General features: G+C 40.3%; 1 protein-coding gene across 2 annotated transcripts; it reads right to left on the reverse strand.

Moving 5' to 3' along the window:
- Window positions 1–10,766: 10,766 nt before the first annotated feature.
- On the reverse strand, window positions 10,767–25,895 carry LOC143031544 (uncharacterized). Of its 2 annotated transcripts, none has more exons than XM_076195532.1 (2): window positions 25,818–25,895; window positions 10,767–13,264 (listed from the first exon to the last, which is right to left on the reverse strand). In XM_076195532.1, the coding sequence occupies exon 2, from the start codon at window positions 13,079–13,081 to the stop codon at window positions 11,651–11,653; it is 1,431 nt and encodes a 476-aa protein (XP_076051647.1). In that variant the 5' UTR covers window positions 13,082–13,264; window positions 25,818–25,895; the 3' UTR covers window positions 10,767–11,650. The 2 variants fall into 2 exon arrangements, with proteins under 2 accessions (XP_076051647.1, XP_076051649.1); XM_076195534.1 differs by having other exon boundaries at window positions 25,744–25,831.
- Between the last annotated feature and the right edge of the window lie 1,532 nt (window positions 25,896–27,427).

A 27,427-nucleotide genomic window follows, 5' to 3' on the forward strand; every position in this document is an offset into this window, starting at 1 on the left:
GTAACGACAGTTGATTCTTTTTTTTACAACCGTTATAGTAAAAGAATTTTTGAAATATTATCTATCAAATGTTCAGGTAGAATCAAAACACCCGAGACCAATATATATAAGAAAATTCTAAAAATTATTTCTGTTGGGTGTTTTAAAAAAAAATTAAATTTTGCAGAGAAAATAAATATTAGAAAAATGAAAAAATCAATTAGAAGATTTTTATGAGAAAGATAATTTATCCTTGTTTGAAAGTGAAAACAAAGTTCAGAATCGATCATAATGGTTTTATTGAGAATGAACGTTAGGATAATATATACTTTGTTCGACAATGGGCGACTTGGGGGAATACTACTTAATAGTATGCACTGTCTTTTCCCAATTTATTTTAAATCATACAAATTGGAAGAACAAATATTTCACTCAACAGGTAATCCCAACTATTATATATTACATTAGATAATATCTTATATTGTTTATTTACCTGTTTCTTCCCGTAACAAGCAAACTTTTTTTTTATTTGAAATATTTTTCTTTTCTATGCAAAAGTAATGTTAGGTTAGGTTAGGTTACGAGCTATTGGACAACGGAAATTTAATATTAAATACCAATGTTTGTGTGATCTTAAAACTTATCTATATAAATTCCATGCGTAAATTTGATAACTCTGCTTAGTATATAAGTACAATAGAAAATTTTGCTTCTGCATTATACAATATACACAGTGAACTTTATCGTACATTTTGATGTGTGAAGAAACAACGGGAAACTTGACAGCTACATATTTCATTGTTTTATCTTGGAAATAAATGACTGTAAGTAGGTGGGGGGGTAGGGGGGAGTGAGTTTTGTACCGTATACTAGAGTTCAACATTACATTTAGAAAAGAGGCCCACAAACTAGAATCCAACAGCAAATAAGAAAGCCGTGAAGTTAGGGCAGATCAGATTTGGAGAGATTAAATTTGGTCACATTTGGATAAAGTGTTGGGTTTTAATTTAGCTGAACTTGTTTCGAAAATTAGTGGTATATCTCTTGGGATTATTTGTGAATGTTTACATCTGTTCTTTTGTGTAATTTGTGTGTTTTTTGGTTACACGCAAAATCCCCGCAAAGGAAATAAATTGCTAGAATCGTTTCGCATCCTAAGTATATTACCATCAGCTAATGCTCTACTAGACAGCGACACCAACAGAACTGAGCCCCAGGATTTTAGTTCTCTTGTTTATAGGAAATTGTCGATTGATTTTACTGTTCAGGGTGGTCAGTATGTCTTGTTACCCCAATCAATAGAGGAACAAATATTACAGTAATACAAAATACCTCTCCTGGATTTAGTTTATTTACTGTAAGAACAATAGAACAAAATAAGAACATTGGAACAAAATTTTCCAATCACACTATTGTCATCTTCGGATGAGCTGGTTTGACGAAGTTTTCAGTGACGTCATGTCGCACAGTCCCCATGCTCATGTGCCCATACACTTACAAACAACCTGAATTAAGGACATGTATTTTGTATTACTGTAATACTTGTACCTCTTTGGTAGGGGTAACAAGACATTCGGACCACCGTGTAGGATATTTCTTTAATTCATGACTGTCTGAGATGAGTGAAGGTACATATGATTTCTGTGAGGAGACTTTCATCGTTTTCTTTTATTAGTTGATACAGCACATTCACAGCAAGCGGCCTTGCTGTGGATGTGCTGTGTCTTGTGACACTGCTTCTGACCCAGGGCAGTGGACAAGATGCAGGGATGACCCGTCATCCAGGAGGTGCCAAGGTAAGAGGGAGGGAAGAGGGTAGAGGGGAGTGGAGTATGTAGGGGATGGAATGGGTGGGAGTGGTTTCTATGCCTTTGTTTTTTGGCTACCTCCCGTGTAAGGGGGAAGAAAGCCTTTGGTATATGTATGTATATGTTCACTATAAACCCACTATCGGAGAAATAATAACGGAAAATACAGGGAAACTATATTTCGACTTCTATCTGTAGTCCTCTTCTGCTGAAGAGGACTACTGATACTAGTCGAAATATACAGTTTCACTGTATTTTCCGTTATTATTTCTCCGATAGTGGGTTTATAATGAACTTTTACAAATGTGTTATAACATACCAATCTCCAATATGTATGTATGTAGTTGTTGACCATGCTACCACAGCATGGTTCCCAATGATCAAGAAAACAAGCATTGACATCTTACAGCCTACACAAGACAGAGCGTCGAAACTAGTAACAGGATGTAGCGAAAACAACCCCAGTAGAATATCTGGATCCGGAAACCAATGTCGTCCCCATAGAACACCACATGAAAATGATAGGTACAAGCAAGATCGAGAGAATACGAGGTCTACTCAACAGCTATCCAGTATTTAGGTCGTTTTGCGCATTGACGTCACTAGAAGTGCCTGGCCCAAAGACTATATAGGAAAGACGGGAAAGCTCACGGAGAGCCGCATCGTCCCACACATACAATTTTACTGTGCGGCTCTCTCACTAGATGGCGTTTACGTCAATCACCAGTTTTAACTGTATCGTCTGTTTCTTTATTGAATATGTCAAAGATAAACCACAAGAACATTTTTCCAAAATGAAACCCCCATTTTAACGGTTGCAGAACATGAAATAGGTAAGTCTCCCAGAAACTCTGTGGTGCCTGTACGTTTTCTCTTTTACCTTACCTAACATTTTCACCATTTTCTCTGTGGGCTCCCCTTCAGATGACGTCACAACATGCGCGCGAGCAGACCTTGTATTCTCTCGATCTTGGGTACAAGGTTCTTTGCACGAGTCCTCATCTCCATTCACACCATCTCGCTACACTCGAGCACAACCAAGTGGGGGAAACAAGGCAGCATACTAAAAACATGTTGAGACATGAATAGAATCACCAGTGACGGTGACGTTGGAATCATTTGATCGACATCACCGTCAATGGTGATTCTATCCAGGTATGACAACGACAATAAATCCATCAAGGAAACGTACCAGTCTAAACCACTAGCTAAAGCTCCCCTGGTTCTCTGTGAAATAATAAGTGCGGACGGCAGTTAGCAGTCGACTTAGTTCCCTCGGGAAGTAGATTAACTTCCAGGTTGGAGAATTTCATAGGGTCAGTAGCTCAGTCGGTAAGGCGATGGGACTGACATTTCACGACCCCGGTTCGTATCCAGGGACGACAGTCGGAATTATTTGATGTTGAGACATTGTGATAGGTTTGAGGAAGGAGGAAGAGAAAGACAAGGGTCTAGGGCCGAGTTTATTCCTGACCGGTTTCGCTTATGGCTTCGCGAAACCGGTCAGGAATAAACTCGGCCCTAGACCTGTGTCTTGCTCTTCCTCCTTCCTCATACTAAAACACCTACAGCACAGGAACCTTCCGTCTGTACCATGCAACCCATTGATACAAATGCAATATTTACACTCTAGACAAGAGCCTTAAAGAAAAATCCTTCCCAAAAGAAGCAGCTACCATACTTGTACAAATACATTCTGGTTCATCACCCCAGCCATGACACTTTTTTATTATTATTATTATTATTATTATTATTATTATATTATTATTATTGTTTAACGTCACACACTCCCCCCAATCGGAAGGCTAGGACAGTGACCCTCACAGAGGGCTTTGTGACATGGAATTTAATGAATAATGCCCTTGGTTCAACTTTGCTGGTGGCAGGATTCGAACTGCCCTCACTTCGACCTCCGCCACAAGTAACGATGCCCTAACCCGCTCAGCCAGCGAGCTTCCTGAAACACAAGACAGACCAGAACAAAAAAAAAAAAAATAATAATAATAATAATAATAATAATAATAGAAAAAAAATAAAAAAAATTAAAAAAAATAGATAAATAGATAAATAAAATAAATATACCAAATTTAGCCACCACACGGAAAACACAGAATACACAACCTTACAACGTCTCACCCTAATAACATAACCAGACAGCAATACAATCTAATCTGAATAAAAGCATTTTCAAAGGGTGAATAAAGTCTACAAAAATAGCATACGTCAATCATCAACTGTTTTGTCCTCTCATAGATAATATTTACTACAAATTTCCCTACTGGAGTTGTAACGAAGGATGTGACAATTTTGGGACACGAAAGCATCAAGATAAGCTTCATAAGAACATAAGAATAAAGGAGACTGCAAGAGACCACAAGGCCCATACTAGGCAGCTCCGTATCCATCACCACCTGCCATCCCCATCCATAAAGTTGTCTAATCGTTTTTTAAAACAACTGATAGTTTCAGCGCTTACTAAGTTTATTCCATTCGTTGACCACCCTATTAGTAAACAAATTCTTGCCTATTTCCTTCTTAAATCTAAATTTGTCCAGTTTATACCCATTACTGCGAGTCCTGTCCTGTTGTTTTATTATGATGGCCTTGTTCGCATCACCCTTGTTATAGCCTTTGATCCACTTGAACACTTCTATTAGATCACCCCGCACTCTGCGTCTTTCCAGAGAGTGTAAGTTTAGGTGCCTAAGCCTCTCTTCGTAAGGCAAATTTCCGAGTCCATGTATCATTTTGGTCAGTCTCCTCTGTACTGATTCTAGTGAATTTATGTCCATTCTTTTGGACGGAGACCAAAACTGCACCGCATAGTCAAGGATGGGTCTAACTATCTATGTTTATCCAGTTGTAGGATACAGGAAAAGAACAATGCAATATAATATACAGCTTCAAATCCATGCATGGTTCCAAGGTGATCTATATCCTTATTTTCCAATTATCATATTTAGATTTCAATTCGTATAAAGTAAACCCTCGATATAACAGACGATATGGAGACAGGGGTCTGTCGTTATATCCGAAGATCCAATATAACTGAGGATCCCATATATCCGATGGAAATACCGGACATATCCGTTATATTCCGAATTTTGTCCGGTATTAGAAATTATAGTAACCCCTCGATATAACGGACGATATGGGGACGGGTCTGTCGTTATATCCGAAGATCCAATATAACTGAGGATCCCATATATCCGATGGAAATACCGGACATATCCGTTATATTCCGAAGTTTGTCCGGTATTAGAAATTATAGTAACCCCTCGATATAACGGACGATATGGGGGACGGGTCTGTCGTTATATCCGAAGATCCGTTATAACCGAGGATCCCTTGCTATAACGGACGAAAATCCGTTATAGAGAGGGTTTGTCCGGTCAGATTTTTTTTTTTTTTTTTTTTTTGTCCGGTATATCCGATATCCGGTATATCGAAGTCCGTTATATTGAGGGTTTATTGCTCCACCTTGGGCTATATCACCCAAGCTATTACAAGTATTTATGCATCTCTATGGGAAACTGAATTTCCTATCCTTTAGTATTTCTTAAGGACTGACCTCTTGATCATATTAACAGCTTTAAGGTTTAATGTTAAAATTGTCTTTTATAGGACGGATGACTTGTAAGAATTGTACCAATTATGTGAAATGGAAGAATTGGCAGAGTTGATGGAGATGATTCCAGTGGGGTAACATGTGACTAAGTGGATGAATCCCTTCCACGTTTACAATGATGAGCAGTTTGTGGCCAGATATCGACTCCCAAAAGAGTGTGTGATTACTCATCTTGAAAGCATTAGACCATCCCCCCAAAAGTAAGGAACCAGAGAGGAGAGAAATGTTTTTTGTGTTATTATGAAAATGTTAATTTGAATTTAGTTATTAGAATAGTAGCTACTACAGCGAGTTTCAATGGAATTTTGCAGCCTATAGTAATCAACAGTATTCCTTGAGCCCTCATACAACTCAACATGAAGAAAATTTGGATTGTTATCTAATCAGATACATCCATCTTCTACTCTTCTAGTCTTAAAACTGAGAATGATGGTAATAGGAATTAAAAAACTCATGACCAGCACTGTTTTGTACAACTCCATGTTCCATTATAGAAATTAGAGTTATCTGATGAGCTTTTTTAAGTACATATATACTCCATCCACTTGTGCTTTCCACACCTATTTTACAAATCTTTCTTCACGCATTCTCTCCATGTGTCCAAACCATCCCATTACTCTTTCATCAACACTATCTCCCAACTCCCTCTCTTCTCCTCACTTCTTGCTCTATCCAGCCAAGTAACCCCTAACATACATCCGAGGCATTTCATCTCAAACACATTTAAACTCTTCCTCTCTTATGTTCCATGTTTCTGCCCCATACAGTGCTGTTGGCACAATCACCCCTTCAGTCTCCTCTTAGCATCCATTCCCAAATGTCTATTTCTCATTACACTTTTTAATCCCCCAAGGCATTTACTTGCTTCTCTCAGTCTACATTCTACCTCCACCTCCACTCCTCCCTTTCCTGCCACATTTGCCCCCAAGTATCTAAAGCTATCCACTTCCTCCAGTCTCTCTCCCTTAATACTCACTTCCAATTTGCTGTCATCCTCTCCCCTTGTACATCTCATCACCTTACTTTTACCCACATTTATCTTCAACTTCCTTCTTTCACACACCTTCCCAAACTCCATCACTTTCTTAATCCTCTTGTCCTGCTACAAGGGCAGTGTTGTCAGTAAACAACAACTGGCTTATCTCCTATATTTCTCCATTTTCTTTAACCATCTCCAATTCTCAACCCATTACCCTTGCATTTACCTCTTGCACCACCCCATCCATGTATAAATTGAACAGCAATAGCAGCATGACATATCCCTGGTGAAGTCCCACCTTTACCTCAAACCACTCTCCATTTCTGATTGTAACAGAAGCACTACTACTCTCGTAAAGACTCGTGACTGCTCTTAACAGCTTTCCTCCTACCCCATATATCTGCAATACCTCTCACAGTGCCTTCCTGCCTACCCAGTCATAAGCTTTTTCCAAATCCATAAAGGCCCAAAAATCATCCTTACCTTTTCCTAAAGCTTTCTCACATATATGCCTTACCACAAAATTCTGATCCACACAACCTCTATCTGTCCTAAACCCATACTGTTCTTCACCAATTACTTCCTCTGTTCTTCTCTTAATCCTCTCAATCAAGCCCCTCCCAACCACACTCAACAAACTGAACCCTCTGAAACTACTACACTCACACTTGTCCCCATCTAACCCAGGTACCTTACCTGGTCTCTTCCTATTAATAACCACTTTCACTTCATCTTTCTCCATTTTCCTCATTCATGCATGGGGGGACGGAGAGGGGGGGTCACCGATTTAATGAAGCGGCCTTGCTGTGTCTTGCGACACTGCTTCTGACCCAGGGCAGTGGACAAGGTGCAGGGATGACCCGTCATCCAGGAGGTGCTAAGATAGGAGGGAGGGTGGAGGGGTGTGGAGTGTATTCAGGGATGGAATGGGTGGGAATGATTTTATGCCTTTTCCTTTTTGGCTACCTCCCTTGTAAGGGGGAAAAAGCCTTGGTATATGTATCATTTTCTTACCGTTTCCCACTGCAACTACCTTTCCCTCCCTATCCTCCTTCACATTTAGCAACTCCCTAAAATACTCTGCCCACCTTCCTCTTACTTCCATTATCATCTCTCCATCTGCACCTTTTACCTTCTCTTCTCTACTTGATTTGCCTCCCCTTAATCTTAACTTTCTTCCAAAACCTCTTTTTATTACTTTCAAAATTTTCTGTCATGCTCTTACCCCATTTCACATTTTCTCCCCATTTTGTCTCCGTCTTATGGCCTCCCTCCTTGAAACATCCCATTTCTAACTCTATCCTTCACTCTTCTTCTTGTACTCCTCCTTCTTTCTCATTTAAGCAGTTTACTTAAGTATGTACCTCCCTACCTTCTGTCCTTTTCCTCTACTCTCAACTTACCTCCCACCAAAAATTATCTGGTATTCCCCCACTCTCCTAAGAACATGTGCATCCAAAACTCTTCCCACTCTTCTCCTGGTTACCACTGTATAGTCCATTAAAGCCCTATCTACCGCCCTCTCCCATGTGTACTTATGCTTGTCTTTCTTCCTAAACACTGTGCTTCAGGCACAGATCAAGGAATGTTATTGGGGCGGGGGGGGAACCAATAACCGATATTTGAAATACGGCGATATTTTAACCCCAAGACAATGACGCCAAATGAAAAGTTGACACCTTCAAATTCTACTAGCAGATAAACAGAAAAGCCTACGTGGCTGAAACAAAGTGTAAAGAACTACAAGCCAGTGACATAGAAACATCCCCACACTAATATAATACACAAGTGTAATGCTTCTGTGGGAGAGTTCAGGAACCATTCTCACCCGATATTGAACCACAGACACAAAACTTGAGGCAGCTACCATTGTTGCAAATTCTTGTTAAATACTTTCTAAAAATGATCAGCTTCTTTAGAAGCTACTGAAATATACCACAAGATGGTATAAATTAGGTGAATAATAATTGTCTTATGACAAATATTTCCAAAATGCATATCATCAGTAAGTCAACACAGATCATTAAATTATCAAAGAATAGGGAATATGAATGTCACATCTATTCCATCCTGTCCTTAGGTCTTTTTAAAGAAACTTTTTCATTTTTCCTGGGTGGAAACTACTTAAAACACACTAGAACTAATGGTCAATGTTAACCATAGTTATCAATGGTTTCCATAAAATAATGACTATTTGCAGTGACAAGACATTATAAATGTGATGCCTGCTGAAATAAAAGATTCAGCAAAAATCACCAGCATCATAATTGTGGAAACCAAATTGAATGAAACATTGATATATTAAGTACATATAAAATATCAAACATTCATAATCAACAGTAAAGTCTGAGTATACACGAGACACCCCTTATCTTTATAGTTTTCTTTCATACATTCATTTTCTGTGATTATATGTGACTAACCTCTTCCATGATGTCTACAAATCAGATAAATTTCATACATTTACCAAAAGACCCCTTCCCCCTTATGAGGTAGCTAGCCAATGAATCCACACCCTTCACAAATCCAACACTCATTTGTTAACTTGTATAATTTTCAGGCCTCAGAGGTGTATGAATTTGTATACTTATTATTCCTTACATATGTATATATAAATACATATATACAAGTGAGTAAGGTCACAGCATTACCCATAGATTGGGCAATATATGAACCCTGAGCTTTCATCCAGGAAGGTAATAACTGTCATCACAAGTCCAACATGTGGTAGGATTGAGGAGGCTTGAAAATGCAATGTCTCTTTGTGGCAACAGGGTTGATTGTTGTTGTTGTTGTCGTTCCCTAGACTGTCTGTCCGAGCAGTCCCGTCTCCCCACGGAATGCCATAGCCGAAACTGGGTTTTCCCACAAATCCTTTATAGAGCGTATGTTGTGTTGTTTGCGTGCATGATTGTGTATAATGCAGTCTTCCATTATGTGTTGTATGGTATGGGGTGAAGTGTTACATCCTGGGCAGCTGTTCACAACGCGGTCATCCAGCCTCTTCTGGTAGCTTAGAAGTGCTGGGTGGTGACCGCACCGCAGTCTGGCCAAGTGGACTCTGTCCTTTCGTGGGAGAGAGGATTCAGAAGGGTGGATATCAGGGGGTCTGGCATGCAGCAGTGAGTTGTCTTTCAGTGTGTTAATGGAGCGGTGAGTGATATGTGGCAATAGGGTTGATTGTGGTGCTTGTGTCCATTGACGATGTCGACAATGGTGATTACTATCCCATAAAGGTGGGCAATTGCTCCAGTGTTACCACCATAGATTGTTCTCGCATTTGTAAGGGGGGCTCTTCATTCACTCACAGGGACGTGTTGTATGTGGGAAAGCAACAGAGGGACTTTGATACTAGGAGTGTTATGGCTCCCTTCCTGTTATTCTTTGAGCATTACTATCATTTACACCACATTTGGTTGACCTCACTGGAGGAAGCTCCTCAGCTAATTCTGGGGAGGGGAGACATGTACGAGGGACCTTTTCTAGCCTCCTCCCTACGTGAGGTGAGGATCCTAAAATGGGCTGCTCAATCATACAGCCTCCAAACTTCAGTGCCCCATATCCCACTACATCACCACCCATGTGGATTACAACTTGGGGCTACCACCTGCCCCCACTATTAAACACCACCATTGGAGGACTTTTTACTAAGTGGAAGAACTATTTTACTCTCAAATAGTAGGAGGGAAGTTCGATAGTGACTAAATGTAGTCACAGTCACTGCCTTACTCCTGGAAACCTCCAGATGGGAGAAGGACCCAACATGCATCACATGGAGGTGATAGGCAACAGTTGATCTTCCTCTTTAGATGTCATGGCTCCAAATGTCACCTTAAGACCTTATCCTCTTCATGATGGAGAGATGAGGTAAAGAAGAATGCTGGATCTCATAATGATATCCACACAAGTACAAGATACCCAAGGAATATTTGTACATATCATGTTTACATATTGTCTCAGCAAGTCTTGGAAAAACAATCTTCAAATAGGGCTGGGTGGAAAGTGGTGTATGGTTGGTGCTGTGATACATGAGGGGGAGTGGGGTGAGAGTGTGTGAAAAATAAATTGATGCAGCCTGAAGGGATTTCTCCCCGTCTTCTCCATTGCATGAGGGGATGGAGAGAGGGGTTGCATATTTAATGAAGCAGCCTTGCTGTGGATGTGCCATGTCTTGCAACACTGCTTCTGACCCAGGGTAGTGGGCGAGATGCAGAGATGGCCAGTCATCCACGAGGAGCCAAGACAAAAGGGAGGGAGGAGGGTGGGAATGGAATGTTTATTGGCTACCTCCCTTGTAAGGGGGAAAAAGCCTTAGTATATGTATATTTACACATTGTTTCAACAAGTCTTGGGAAAACAATCTTCAAATGTGGAAATAACAAGCAGCATTGTAGTTCAAGTATTTAATAGATATAACAAAAAGTATCATCTTTCATAATGTACAAATGGTTATTAATATACTTTTCATCTACTTTTCTCAATAAGTTTTGTGTACCAAAATAATTGCCTTCACTGCATTGCACTGGAGAGACTATAATATTATGTAATCAATCATTCTGTTAGCCAAGATCTCTTGCAAGAGACCATGAGCTCAAAGATAAACCAGTGGATCGGACCAATACCCACTCAAAGAATGAATGTTGTTGTTGTTGCCTGGATTTGGCTAGAGTAGGGCACTGTAGGATGAAATGTTTGATATCTTGAGTGTGAGAGTTGTGTATGATGAAGGTAGTTTCTGTGGCCAGGTCTCTTCTATGTTAGCGTTGTTTTAGTGCTGGATAGTGACCTGAATGGATGTGCTAGTGTAGTTCTTCCCTTGAGAGGAACATTTCTGTGAAGCTAATACCTAGAAGGGTTTGATGGGGCAGATGACTTGGAGGTTTGTCTTTAAGAGGTTCTTCTGTGATATAAATGTAAACGTGTTTTTGTATGGATGTGTAGTGCAAATAAAGTGGATGATATAATAGTACTGATAGAGCAAAGTATTGAAGGTACTACAGCAAAATATATAAAACTGTTGCATAATATCTATTCAGCATCACAAGGGATGTCAATCAAAGGAACATTCAATTACAAATTAACTTTGCACACTACATATAGGCAATAAATATTCATGAGACCAATGATCCTATGCAATATATGATGATTTAAAAAATCCTATTTTGTGTTCAGAAGGTGCAAGTTGTCACTATCCATTGGTTACTTGACTAAATACTGTATCAAAAACAAGTTTAATGAAGACAATCTTCTAAACTTTTACATAGACAAATCCCACGCATTCTGATCTTGATTAGGCTCCGTTTTTATTTCAACTTTTAAAGACTTGTCCAACAGAGAATTGACACTCAAACTATTGGTGGTAATTATTTGATCAAATGTACCAGGTACTTCCTCCTTAACTGCATACGACTGAACGTGTTCCGTTTGTGGTTGGGCACATTCAAGGACATCTGAACCCTCGGAGTCCGTTTCGGCGTTATCTATCGACCTTCTCCTACGAGGACGAAGAGTTCGCTTACACGCTTTAACTTTCTCGTGTGTCCTCAGATGACTCTTGAGGGAACCTAACTGCGAAAACTTGGCGTCACAAATTGTACATTTGTGTGGCTTTTCGCCTGTGTGTGTCCTCATGTGCGACTTGAGGTTGAAGTTGTTGATGAAAGCCGCCTCGCACAGTTGACACTTATAAGGCCTGGCCCCTGTGTGGGTCCTGTAGTGAACCGTCAGCGCGGCAGACTGCGAAAACCCTCTGTCGCACTCGGGGCACTTGTGCGGCTTTTCCCCTGTGTGGGTGCGTTCGTGGGACCTGAGACTGTTCGTGGTGCTGAAGGCAGCCGCGCAACTCCTGCACTTATACGGCTTCTCTCCGGTATGCGTCCGGTAATGAACCGTGAGAGAAATGGCCTGTGCGAAGGCGGCGTCGCAGAGCGGACACTTGTACGGCTTTTCTCCGGTGTGCCGCCTCATGTGGACTGTGAGTCCGAACGCCTGCGAGAAGGTGGCGTCGCACGACGAGCACTTAAACGGACGCTCGCCCGTGTGCTTCCTGCGGTGGAGCTGAAGCGTACCCGACCTCGCGAAGGCGTCACCACAGTAAGGGCACTTGTAAGGCCGCTCTCCTGTATGCGTTCGCATGTGTACCGTCAAAGTATACCTTCGAGCGAACGAAAATGAACAAAACGCACACTTGTGCGGGCGTTCACCTGTGTGCGTCCTGAGGTGCAGTTCGAGAGATCCTGCCCGTGCGAAGGTAGCGACGCAAAGGCTACACTTGTAAAGTTTCTCGTCTGCGTGTGCATCTTTACGGTGAGATGTCAGTTCTCTCTTTTTTTGATACGTTGTATTACATAATGAACACGTGTAAGATTTCTTTTCCTTTTCGTGTTTTACCATGTGGGCCATCATCTGATCTACCGTAAAAACTTCTTCATCACAAACTTTGCAATGTACAGGTTTGGTATCATGACTTTCTACACTGTTGACTATATTTGCTGGAGCAAATGCATTCATGTGTACACTCTCATAGGAACTTTGTTCAGTAGCTGTAACAGGAACATATGCTGGATCCACTGTAGAGAAAGGCATTCCTTTACAGTCAAGACTCTTTACACTGTTTGCATTCATCTTTTCTGAAGAAATTACATTCATATCTGCACCTTCACAAGATCTACTTTCTATAAATTTCATAACAGGACTCTGGATTGCATCCACTGTTGAGAACAAACAAAATTGTTGTACTTGACTTGAACCACATCAATTGTAAGACTTTTCAATGATTTCTAATTTTACAAAATATCTTCAGTTTTCTTCATGTTTAGGTGCAAATCCATAACCAACAGCAGACATTTACACCTTGTCACCAATTTCTCTCTGAAATGGTAAAAAAACAAAACAAAAAAATAGTTACTATTGAAGAATACAAGAAAACAATGGTTTAACACATCTATTTCGGATGGACCCCTTACCCAACTAGGTACTGAGGTAGCAGACGTCATGATTGGTTAACTTTTGCCCCCTAGTGCTTGATAGGGAGTAGAGCATTTCCCAATAAGAGACTAAACATGCCACCACACTCTCCACCCTCAATTCTCATCACCCACTGATCCAAAAATTCCACCCACATGTCAGTCTACATCTATTTCAACTCTCACATTGGCATCCCTAGCAATGAAACAACCAAAAAGGCAGCTCAAGAAGCAAAGTTTTTCAATACCTTCACTCCCATTTCCTGCAATAGATTGCTATCCCATCCTCTGAGCCACAATACAATTCCACAATACCATTCCTGCTATGGGAGTTTGCCCAAGCTCAAAACTTACACACCTACAAGCCCCACTTACAGCAACTTTTGGACGTCTTAACTTCTAATATTTCCTGATGAAAAAGGAAACTAATTCCATTAAGTACGAAGGAGTGACCGTGCTGACAGCACTGTATGGGGCAGAAACAAGGAGCACGAGAGAGGAGTTTCACTGTGTTTGAGATGAGGTGTCCGAGAAATGTGATCGGGGTTACTAGGCTGGATAGTGAGAAACGAGGAGATGAGGAAGAGAATGGGGGTGGAAAAGGAGTTGGGAGATAGGGTTGATGAAAGAGTATTGGGATGGTTTGGACACATGAAAAGAATGAAGAAATATTGGTGAAAGAAGTGTGGAAGGCAGAGGTAGGAGTGAACATGGGGGGTGACCAAAGATGAGATGGATGGGGTAAAAGGACAGAAGACGGAAGATATGGGTGAATGGAGAATGGTTATGTATGGATGATGCTGTCATGCATGAAAGGTAAGATTGAAAAATAAGTTGATGTAGCCTGAAGGGATTTCTCCCTGTCTTCTCCATTTCAGCATGAAGAAATGGAAAGGGAGGGTCACCGATTTAATGAAGTGGCCTTGCTGTGGATGTGCTGCATCTTGCAACACTGCTTCTGACCCAGGGCAGTGGTCAAGATGCAGGAATAACCTGTCATACAGGAGGAGCCAAGAGAGTGAGGGGGGTGGATAATGTGGGGATGGAAAGAGATGTTTTTTGGCTACCTACCTTGTAAAGGGGAAAATGCCTTTGTTATATGTATGTATTAATTCTATTTAGTTTTTCCGTTTCTTGCTAAGGAGGCATATATTTTGTAATTCCCATCAAAACAAGGAAGAACTGAGGTTTCCCACTCAGGAAATGACATATAAACAATTGTGCAATATAATCTGTACAGTAGAATGCAGCCAATACTTTAAGGACAATAAGAGGTACCCCCTACAGACCAGAGCTACACAATTTTCTCCATGTTAGGGGAAATCTCTACTCAGAGAAACAATGCTACTCTATTGCATTGCTACTGTCCCTCCATTATGCTGTTCCTTCCCTCCTAATATTACCCTGTACCACTTCTTTGAGTATATATTTCCATTTTCGCCTCTGTTCCCTGTGGTAGGGGGAAGAAAGAATACTGCCCGTCTTCACACTCAGGTTGTAAAGGCAGCTAAAATGGGACAGGTTGATGGTCCTAGGCATCCTGCTATTTGTAACCCTGATGGGTACAGTCCTATGATAAGTTATGGCATAAGAAGGTCTAGTTTTCCAAAGAGAAGCCTATGATTTGGATCTCTTAATGTGTGTGGATGTGATACAGATGAGAGTAAAAGGGAAGAGATAGGCAGTATATTTGTGAGAAGGAAGATGGATGTGTTGGCATTGAGTGAAACTAAGTTGAAAGGGAGGGGTGAGTTTGAGTTTGGGAGTGTAGTGGGGTGTCAGGAGTGAGGAGAGGTCAAGGGAGGGAAGGGGTGGCTACACTAGTAAGTGAAGAGACAGGTAAGTGTGTGGTGGTGTGGAAGGTGTCTTCAAGGTTAACTTCCTCAATACGAGTCAAATTCTCGCTTGCAGTATCAGATGCCTGATGTAAGATGATTCAATGATGCACTGCAATACTTGCACTATAAAATACAAAGACACTGCTGATTTACTAATTCTTTTTCACTCTGAGTAATATAAAAACAGGAAACATGATCAAGCCAGTTCACAGAATTCGGGAGTAACTCGGCTACAACTACAATATCCTCGCATACCCACTTGCGCCTCAGGATGCCTATGTGGGTGTTATCATATGGAGGAGGTTTATGTGGATTAAGACGAAACTGGTAAGGGAGATGTGGGTATTAGTAAACTCGTATGGGCCTTGTAGTGAGAAGAGTAGAAGGGAGGGAGGCTTTTTGGAAAGATTTAAAAGAGTATTTGGAGAGTTTTGGGAAGAATGTCAATGTAATAGTTTCTGGAAATCTCAATGCTAGGAGATAAATCAATAGACGGAGTGATTAGGAAGTGTGGAGTGCTGGGTATAAATCATAGTGGTGAGTTAATGTTGATGTCTTTAGAAAGAGATACATACATATACCAAAGGCTTCTTCCCCCTTACAAGGGAGGTAGCCAAAAAACAAAGGCATAAAATCCACTCACATTCACCCCCTCCCTCCCTCTTCTCTTGGCTCCTCCTGGATGAGAAGTCATCCCTGCATCTCACCCACTGGGTCAGAAGCAGTGTTGCAAGACACAGCACATCCACAGTAAGGCTGCTTCATTAAATCGGCAACCCCCCCTGTACGTCTCCTCATGCAGAAATAGAGAAGACAGGGAGACTATCCCTTCGGGCTGCGTCAATTTATTTTTCACACACTCCCTCCCCCACTCCCTTTCATGCATCACAGCATCATCCATAGAAAACCATTCTCCATTCACCCCTATCTTCTGTCTTCTTCCTTCCTTCCTCAACAGACATTCCCCTCTTTCCCAATACCCCTTTTACCCCATCCATTCATCTCATCCTTGGTCACCCCTTCATGTTCACTCCTACCTCTGCCTTCCACACTTCTTTTACTAATCTTTCCTTGCTCATTCTTTCCATGTGTCCAAAGCATCCCAATACTCTTTCATCAACCCTATCTCCCAACTCCCTTTCCACCCCCATTCTCCTCACCTCATTTCTCACTCTATCCAGCCTAGTAACTCCCACCATACTTCTCAGGAACCTCATCTCAAACACGTTCAAACTCCTCTCTTATGTTCCATGTTTCTGCCCCCTATACAGTGCTGTTGGCACAATTACTCTTTCATTCAATCTCCTCTTAGCATACATCCCCAAATGTCTATATCTTATTACACCTTTTAATCCCCCAAGGCATTTACTTGCTTTTCGCAATTTACATTCCATCTCCACTCCTCCCTTTTCCACCACATTCGCACCAAAGTATCTAAACCTATCCACTTCCTCCAGTCTCTCCCCCTTAGTACTCATTTCTAGCCTACTACCACTTTCTCCCCATTGTACACCTCATCACCTTACTTTTACCTAAATATATCTTCAACTTCCTTCTTTCACACATCTTCCCAATCTCTGTCACTAACTTCCTCAATCCCTCCTCTGATCCTGCTACAAGTGCAGTGTCATCAGCAAACAACGACTGGCTCACCTCCCACTTTTCTCAATTTTCTTTAAATCTCCTTGCTTACCTCTTGCACCACCTCATCCATGTATAAATTGAACAGCCAAGGCACCATAACACATCCCTGGTCAAGTCCCACCTTTACCTCAAACCACACACTCTCCATTTCTGATTCTAACACAAGCTCTATTACTCTTGTAAAAACTCTTGACTGCTCTTAAAAGCTTTCCTCCTATCCCATATATCTGCAATACCTCCCACAGTGCCTTCCTGTCTACCCTGTCATAAGCCTTTTCCAAATCCATAAAGGCCCAGAAAACATCCTTACCTTTTCCTAAAGTTTTCTCACATATCTGTCTTACCACAAAAATCTGATCCATGCAACACATACCTGTCCTAAATCCACACATCCCCTTTTCCCTTGTAAAGTGGAACTATAGTCACTCCTCCAGTCCTTTGGTACTCTACCCTCTCTTAAATAAACATTAAATAACCTTACCACCCAGTCCACCATCACTGTACCTTTTTTTTTTTAAAGACATTCTGCTTGACACCATCCAGTCCAGGTGCCTTACCTGCTCTCATCTTCTTAACAACTCCCTTCACTTCATCTTTCCTTATTTCTCCTTCATTTTCCTCACTCATCACTTCGTCATTTTCTTAGCACTTCCCACTGCAACTACCTTGCCCTCCCTATCCTCCTTCACATTTATCAACTCCCTAAAATACTCTGCCCATCTTCCTCTTACTGCCTTTTCTTCCATTATCATCCCTCCATCTTCTCTTATTTGATGCACCTCCTCTTCCTCTTAATTTCTTTCCAAAACATCTTTTTATTACTTTCAAAATTTTCTGTCATACTCTTTCCCCATTTAACATCTGCTCTCCTCTTTGCCTCCTTTACCTTGTGCTTTACTTCTCTTTTCTTTTCTTTGTACCTCTCATATGACTCCCTCATCCTATTTTGTAACCAATCTGTGAAAGCTCGCTTCTTCTCTTCTACAACCTTCTTTGTTTCCTCATCCCAGCATTCACTACCCTTCCTTCTATTTTCCTCCTGTCCTTCTTGTTCCACACACCATCTTTGCACACTTTGTGACTCCCTCCTTCATTCCTGATAACCTCCCAAACTCACACTCGCCCTTCCCTCTCAATTTAGTTTCACTCAAAGCTAACACATCCAACTTTCTTCTCACAAACATACTACCTATCTCTTCCATTTTACTCTCATCTGTACCACATCCACATACATTAAAAGACCCAAACCTTAGGATACTGGTTGGAAAACTCCCAGACCCTCTTATGCCTTTACCTTTTTTAGGGTATCCAGTCAAAATGGCCCCGCATTCTAAGTACCAAAATGGCCCCCTGGTCTAATATAACGGTACTGCACAAGGGATAGCTAACGTAACTGTTAAAAAGCACTTCTTCAATACCTAGCTATTATTATTTTGTCATCTCCATTCTTTATTCTCTGTGGAGTCGAGTATATAATCCTAAACCCCTTCCATACGGTGCCACATATGTAGGCGTCATGAGGAGCAAGTGGATACGTGAGGCTGCCATATCAGCATCTTGATTATATTCATTGTAGTTGCCCCCTCCGTAATGACATTCTCTTTAAACTGCCTGTAATCACATTTTCTATGGTTATCAAAATTCACGGGTGAAAGAGAGAACGATCGATATAAGCGGTGACTATATTTTATGATGCGAGTATTATTACACGTTGTACAGCTGGCATCGGCTGCTGCCCGCGAGATTTAAGGCCCATACTGAAGAGGTTAAAACTGTCGTACCTACTGTACCACTACCAGTCTCCTGGGGATGTTTGGGATATCCTGACCAACATAGGTAGTCAAAGGTGAGCCCAGATAAGGAACAACAAAAGTTATTAGCTAATTATCAACCAACGGCCCAGCAATTAGTTAGAATGAGGCTGTTTTGACTTGCCCGGGGTTGTTTTGGTCACAACGGTCCAGCTATTAAGTACCAAAATGGCCCCATTACAAAAATGGCTCCCGGTCTAATTGTTAACCTCTTCAGTACGGGCCTTAAATCTTGCGGGCAGCAGCCAATGCCAGCCGTACGACGTGTCGTAATAATACTCGCATCATAAAATATAGTCACCACTTATATCGATCGTTCTCTTTCACCTGTGAATTTTGATATCCATAGAAAATGTGATTACATTCAGTTTAGAGAGTATGTCATAACGGAGGGGCAACTACAATAAATATAATCAAGACGTCGATATGGCAGCCTTGCGTATCCACTTGCTCCTCATGACGCCTACGTATGCGGCACCATATGGAAGGGGTTAATCTAACGGTACTGCACGAGGGATAGCTAATGTAGCTATGTTAAAAAGCATTTGTTCAATACCTAGCTATTATTATTTTGTCATCTCCATGCTTTATTCTCCATGGAGTCGACTTTATAATCCTTATGATGATATTCATCAGTTGGGAGTATAGATGATGTAAAATTGAAATAAACTCAAAAGTATTTCAATTATACAGTGGAAGGGAAAATGGAGTTAACGAAGAAGGTGAGGGGGGCTGGGAAATATCAGATACTGAAAATAAATGTCACAGATTCTTGAACAATGAAACTAAAAATGGAACTGCCAAATTAATATGTACGCTCATTCTGGATGAACAGGAAGGGAGAATCACAAAATTAAATTTATTCTACACATAATGCCTATAAGCATAGATCTAAAAGGCTGTTACAGATGACGATGATAAAATAATACAATAAAACGTATGCACAATGGTGGCACTTCTACCGCTTAGAGTATGTAGTCCTGAATCTTTAGATGAAGAAATAAAAAGGATTTATGAAATAGCATCAAACTTGAAATGCCCAAAACACATGTTAGTTAGATCACAATACAAGGCCAGGAAGTCATACTCCGATTCTTCCCCAAAAGATTCTAACAAAAAGAATCTTTTGGTTCTTCCCTTTCATCCCAATCTGGTGAATCTTCCTCGTGTTCTTACGGTTTTTAATGCTAATGTTGTATTCAACCTCTTCAGTACGGGCCTTAAATCTCGCGGGCAGCAGCCGCTGCCAGCCGTACGACGTGTCATAATAATACTCGCATCATAAAATATAGTCACCACTTATATCGATCGTTCTCTCTTTCACCCGTGAATTTTGATAACCATAGAAAATGTGATTAAAGACAGTTTAGAGAGTATTAAAAACGCAGGGGCAACTACAATAAATATAATCAAGACGTCGATATGGTAGCCTCGCGTATCCACTTGCTCCTCATGTCGCCTACGTATGCGGCACCGTATGGAAGGGGTTAAAAACAATACAATCAAAGAACTTCTCGTCAAGAATTCGCCTGATAATTCAGTGTGTTGTGTCTACAGTATTCCTTGCAAGAATTGCAATTCTTGCTACATTGGTCAGACTGGTAAGGAATTAAAATTTAGGTTGACCCAGCATGGGTATAGTGTCCGTACTGGCCAATCGTCAAGTGGTATTTTTCCTCACATTAGAGAATACAACCATTGTATTAACTGGGACAATTCCCAAGAAATTGTTTCATGTAGTTCCTATTCAGTAAGGAATATTATTGAATCGTATCATTGAAAAAAAACTTTCAATGAGAATCTAAATTTAAGTACTGGTCTTTTCAAACTAGATAATTTTGTCATCAACCAAATTGTAGGACAATGTCACAAAGCTCCGCCTTAGCCATCTTGTGTGACCTTTTATCACATGTGTCAATTGTCACCCACTTTGTTTATTCTTGTTATTATTTTCATTTTTATTATTTATATTTTTGTTTCTGTGTAACACAATCCATTGTATTGATTGGGACAATTCCCAAGAAATTGTTTCATGTAGTTCCTATTCGATAAGGAATAGTATTTAATCATGTCTCGTAAAAAAGAGAAATCTGCATAACAATCCTTTTGTATTTATGTTGAGTGACCTCTCCTGTTCTCTACACTATTGTTTTTAAGCTTAGATAGATGAAAAGGTTCAGCATTCCGTTCTTTCATTTCCTCGTGGTTTCAAGCAAAATATATTTATCCACGTGATTACTGTGATCACTGTTGCATTAAACAGAAATTATGAGCCAAGAGGAAGATCCTTGTATCGTTTGCCGCAAGCAGGTCAGGCCGCGTCAGCAAGCACTTCTCTGTAATGGCTGCAGCAGATGGCAACATAGAGTATGCAGCACGGGCATTACCCAGGATGAATACAGGGAGGCAATGAGGAGCAACAAGACCATCAGTTTCAGATGTCAAGAACGTAGTTACCACCTCGTCATTGGCTTACCTTTGGCTGAGAGCAGCAAAACGTCAGAGGCTATAACGAGCTGGACAGAGGACCACGAAAGAGAGGCCATTCTACCCATGGGATCCAAAATTCAGAATGCAGTGGAAGATGCGGAAAACATGGACACTAGCATAGGAATTGGTTTTCAAGTCCCCTCAAATTTAGAAGTCTTCCCTGGAAGATGCCACACCCATGTCGTATGAATCAGAAAAGGTTGAGGAGACGAGCTACAAAGTTATATCGGCAGGATCCCAGAAAAACAAAGTGCAGCCTGCGGATAGCAACGGTTGTGAAGACAAGAAGGAAGAATGGCAACATGACGTGATGCTGCAGTTTGCGAAACAAGAACGTTTGGTGCAAGGCAGCGGTATCACAGAAAGGTGTGGATTTCATGAGAGACTGCCAACCCCACATCCATCCAAGAGAAGTCGGTGCTGCAAAAGCGCCAGAAATGCAAAATGTTGTGAAAGAGTCTGCGGCAAACGAAATTTTCACGTCTGCTGCAGACATTGTCAATTGGGTGATGTTGAACAAAATACAGATGTCGAGAGAACCAATCGAGGCACTACAGAAACCAGTGAATCTCGCTAGAGCAGCAAATCAATACAGGCAGAAGATGTGGCCAGCAGAACCACAGAACAACACCCAAAGACCTGTATCACACACAGATACTCTCTTCTCTTCCTCCACAACCACCAAATACCAGCCTCTGGAAACATTCATAATCATATCACTCACCGCTCCATTAACACACTGAAAGACAACACTGCTGCATGTCAGACCCACTGATATCCACCCTTCTGAATCCTCTCTCCCACGAAAGGACAGAGTCCAACTGGCCAGACTGCGGTGCGGCCACCACCCAGCACTTCTAAGCTACCAGAAGAGGCTGAATGACCGCATTGTGAACAGCTGCCCAGGATGTAACACTTCACCCCATTCCATACAACACATACTGGAAGACTGCATTATACACAATCATGCACGCAAACAATGCAACATACACCCTATAAAGGATTTGTGGGAAAACCCAGTTTCGGCTGTGGCATTCCTTGAGGAGACGGGACTGTTCGGACAGTCTAGGGAATGACAACAACAACAACAACCACAGGATCTTGATTTTAAAATCGACGAAGGCCACACTCCCGCGGATTTTCTTTGCAAAAACTTACATGTTGATGGAAAACGGCATTTGCTATTTGCCACCGAGAAGATGCTCAACCTGCTGAGCCGATCAAAAATGTGGTACATGAATAGAACATTTAACCCCTTCCATACGGTGACGCCTACATAGGCGTCATGAGGAGCAAGTAGGTACACGAGGATGCCGATGTCGGCGTCTTGATTATATTTATTGTAGTTGTATCTGCATGACCCTCATACTCTGTAAACTGGCTTCATCATATTTTCTATGGTTATCAAAATTCACGGATGAAAGAGAGAACGACCGATACAGCCGTGACTTTATTTTCTATAATGTGAGTATTATGACGTAACATCATACATCTGGCAGCTAATGCTGCCCGCGAGATTTTGGCCCAGAGTGAAGTGGTTAAAGTTGTCAAGGAGCCTTTTATGCAACTGTTCAGTGTGCATTTGTTTATTCAAAGTGTAGATGATACCAAACAAGTACCTCTTTTATTTGTTTTGATGTTGGGGCGACAGAAATTTTTTTAGAAAGAAAGTACTGAAAGCCATCAAATGCCTAACACCCAACAATGACATTAGGAAAATTGTCATCGACTTCGAGCGGGAAGTGTGGAAAGCCATTCCATCGGTGTTTCAAGGAGTTACTATTCGAGGATGTTCCTTTCATTGGGCTCGTGCATTTGGCAGAAAAATACAAGAAATAGGTCTGGCTCCAGCATATCGTAATGACAAGGACACGCACAAACTTTGTCGCCAATTTCTTGTGTTGCCCTATCTCTCTCAAGAACACATCCAGCCCATGTTCGAGAGACTAGCAACACATACATCTACAAGCTTGCTGACAACATTGGTGGATTTATTCACACCAACTGGATCGAAAGTTCACTCTGGAATCCTGAAACTTGGAGTATATATAAGCAGCCGATTCGTACCAACAATGACGTTGAGGGTTGGCATGGTGCACTGAATCGTCACACCATTGTGGGAATTTCTGTTTTTATCTTCTTGTTAAACTTTTGCATGATCAATCGCAGTTAATCAATATACAAATAAGATTAGTGTCGGACAACAAACTGTAAATGTAGACAAAGAAAGGAGTATAGACTAGTGTAGGGACATGTAAATAAAGTGCGGGATTCCCATATTGCTGGTGACGAGTCGGCCTGTCAGGTGCTTCACAAAGGTTCGCACCTAATTGCACCAAACTTTGACAGAATGGATAATTATTGAGGTTTAGTGCTTTGTTTTATAAATTTGATTATGTGCTTTGCAATTGTAAATATTTTGTATGTAAATATCTTGTTTATTTAAATACAAATTTTGTAAATTAAATATCTTCTTGTTTGTTTTGAGTGCATTACAAAGTACCTACTGTACCACTACCAGTCTCCTGGGGATGTCTGGGATATCCTGATCAACATAGTCACAAAGGTGAGCCCGGGTAAAGAACAACAACAGTCATTAGCTAATTATCAACCAACGGCCTGGCAATTAACCCCTTCCATACGGTGCCGCCTACGTAGACGGCATGGGGAGCAAGTGGATACGTGAGGCTGCCATATCGGCGTCTTGATTATATTTATTGTAGTTGTCCCTGCATAACTGACATACTCTCTAAACTGGCTTCATCACATTTTCTATGGTTATCAAAATTCACGGGTGAAAGAGAGAACAATCTATATGAGCGGTGACTATTTTTTATGATGAGAGTATTATGACGCAACATCATACGGCTGGCAGCTAATGCTGCCCGCGAGATTTTGGCCCGGAGTGAAGTGGTTAATAAGAGAGCGAGGCCGCTTTAACCACGCCACTGCAGGCGAGGCCATTTTGACTGGTAATTTTTATTTGGCAATGTCCCCTGTAGGGCTACAGGGAGAAGGATGTTTGGTCCAAGTCCGTCCCATTTTTCTCGCCTCTTACGATCCAAGTGGAAATACTTGGCGGCAGTATTCTTTTCCTCCCACCACAGGGTAGGTGAAACAAGGAAATGAAAGTCAGAGAAATGGTACAGGACAGCAACAAGGGGTTGGGGGACAGCATAACAGAGGGACAGTAGCTGTGTAATAAAAGTTTCATCATTTCTCTATGAGCAGATTCCTCTATCACAGACAAAATGACGTGTGGCTCTGGTCTGTAGGGGCGCCCCATATAGACCCTAAAGTATCAACTGCAAGCATGCTATTTTGCCATAACAACATGCAGCCAATACCTCAGATGGGGTGTGTGTGTATATATATATACATATATATATTATGGGAAAGGTGGAGGGGGAAACACGGGTCTTTATCTGATTATCGAGTTTATTCCTGACCGGTTTCGTTATAAACTCGATAATCGGTTAAAGACCCGTGTTTCCCCCTCCACCTTTCCCATATTTGTCCCAATGTCTCTCTATATATATATGTATGTATATATATACATATACATATATATATATTTTAAGAGGGGTGTGTGGCATTAAAACATGTTCTATACATATACTTAATAAATCTCTTAACAAAATTTCATACAAATATAGGTTCCAACCTAACTAGTATTTCATACATCTCTCAGCACCTTGATGTCTAAAAACTATACTTACGCAATACCACCTGAGATAGTTAAGTTAGGTTAGTTTCTGCCCCAGCAGAGGTTCTTTAATCTATGACTACTAAATGGTTCACTTTTACTCAATTCCTAGTCAGTTCCAAATCAATCATCAATTGCATTATATAAATCATAACATAATGCCAAATTTTTGTATTATTCCAGTATCCCGCAAACACATTTTTAATTTATTTAGATATTTCAAATTTCTATTTTTTTACTATGTAATGGTTATGTTACGATATATTCATTTACGAGCTGTTGGGCAACAAATTTAATGTAAAATTTACACATTTGCAAGTTCTAAATTTTTGTTTCAAAAACATCCTAGTAAACTGGGTACATCACTTTCAATACATTATGTATTGTTGAGACATTGTAATAATTTCAAGGTGGAAAAAATAAGACATGGGTCTAGTACCGTGCTCATTCCTGGCCAGTTTCAACGCGAAACCAGTCAGGATTAAACTAGGAACTGAACCCATGTCTTCTTTTTCCACCTCCCCCTTCCGTATGTACGTGTAAGCACTACATTAGAAAAATATGGGCCAATTCGCCCACTAACGCAATCATATTTCCAAAAAAAATAATGAATAGCCATTGATCTTTTGATAAAAAATTAATAATACACTTAAATCTATTGCTGAAGGGAAGTGATTTAAGGGTTACAATAAATAAAATGATTCATCAACCATTCCTTTCAATACAATGAGGCCGTGGAAACTATATTTACACCCAAGAAAAGATACTTTTAACTTTAGGCCTCCCTAACCTGCAGTTTCAGATTTACGTTCATTCAAAACAATCCAGTAATTAATCCCCAAATTATATTTCAGTTTAGTAAAACAAACTGTATTCACTACTAATTCAATCTCACCATTAACATTCCCTCCATTATATTTTTGTTTTTCTTCTATAAGATGTATGAGACACTATGGAATGACTTCTTACCTTGTCTGACCAACCGCTGATATATATGTAAACAATGCTTCACACATGGCGCTGCCTTCGCCCGCCCATAGAAAATAATAAAGATTCCAGTTTACAAGTTATGGTACATCAACTCAAAATGCATATAATTGATATCTATTAATTAGATTAATCAATAAATTTACGCTAATGAAGCATATCGAGAACAAAAATGTGTAATGATATGTTATAGGGATGATAAAAGTAAACATCTTTTTGAGAAAATAAGTTGTATTCTATTCCCTGTTCAAATTAGTATATTTTTCCCACGGAAAAATTATATATAATGTTATGTTCTTTCTTTTTTCCCAAAGGCAACAAGTATATTTCTGATTTGTCCGAATTGTTTGAGAAAATTTGTAAAGGTAATTATGTTGATAGGTGGTTTGTGAAAAGAGCATAAAGAAATCAAATAGTTACGTCCAAAAGAATGACTGAAAGAGTTCTGGACGTAACTGTACAGAATACCAATGGAATATTGATAATCATAAGATGGTTGAAGGCTTGAGAATGGATGTGAAAGGATTATCACACTGGGCTATTTTTCCTCCCACGGCCTAGCCCAACGCCCATTTGAATAACTAGAATATGACTTCGCTTACAGAAGTCTAGATTTCTCTAAGAACATTTAAAAAATATATCCAACATTCGTATAATTTCACCACATCTTAGTTCATCATTCATCTATGCTATATACGACGGAAAGATGATTTGATATTTGAAGATTTAAAAAATGAAATATTGTCAACGAAGTCGTTTTTTTTTTTTTTTTTTTTTAACTCAAATGAACTCGACGGTCGACGCTGGTGAATAGGCCTACAGAAACTGAGGGACCAAGGGATGATGGGGGAATATTATTGAGGTTTTCAAAAGTCTTTATGGGTATGAAGATGTCCCGTCTACGAGGTTCTTCACGATGAATACCATCAACCTAAGAGACAATGGAAATAAGTTTACATTTTTTTGTGTGTGTTATCCTCGGCATTTGTAATTGTTATTTCGAACTGTGCTATTTTCATGATCTGCACTTCTAGTATATTAATTCCATGCGAAATAAAATTACTTAATTCCCTGAAATTGACAAAACGTGTACACTGGAGAACTATACATTAGGTGAACTGCTTCTCGATTAGAATTATAGATTAATTGAATGCTCTGCTGGATCATATAGTTACAACACCAAGTATAGTCACATTCAAATATAGACAGAATAGATCTGATTAAAGATGAGAGGGCTTAAGAGCTCATTGAAATAATTTAAGAAAAAACACATGTCTAAAGAATGGGAAGAAATACATTATTCCATACAGATGCATGAATATGTGAAATAGCTTAGGTGATATAGCCCAAGCCCAAACAACACATGAGTTCAAATCTAAAAATGATAATTGGAAATCAAGGATATAGATTAAGTTGGAACTCTATATGAATTTGAGTCTAGGTATGTTAGAGAATTAGATATTAGGAGACGGGACACGACGAGCGTTGCTTCTTTCCTAATTTAGACTAGGTAACTCTGTGACAGTTGTAATATGATATAATATAATGCGTAATCTATAACTGCGTGAGACTTATTAACTCACTGTCGAAGA

Source organism: Oratosquilla oratoria, chromosome 12 (assembly GCF_046742065.1).
Source record: "Oratosquilla oratoria isolate Oo_2021 chromosome 12, ASM4674206v1, whole genome shotgun sequence".
In the NCBI taxonomy this organism is placed as follows: domain Eukaryota; kingdom Metazoa; phylum Arthropoda; class Malacostraca; order Stomatopoda; family Squillidae; genus Oratosquilla; species Oratosquilla oratoria.

Excerpts from the sequence above, each read along its gene's own strand:
- LOC143031544 (XM_076195532.1), bottom strand. The coding sequence starts at position 13,081 with ATGAAATTTATAGAAAGTAGATCTTGTGAAGGTGCAGATATGAATGTA.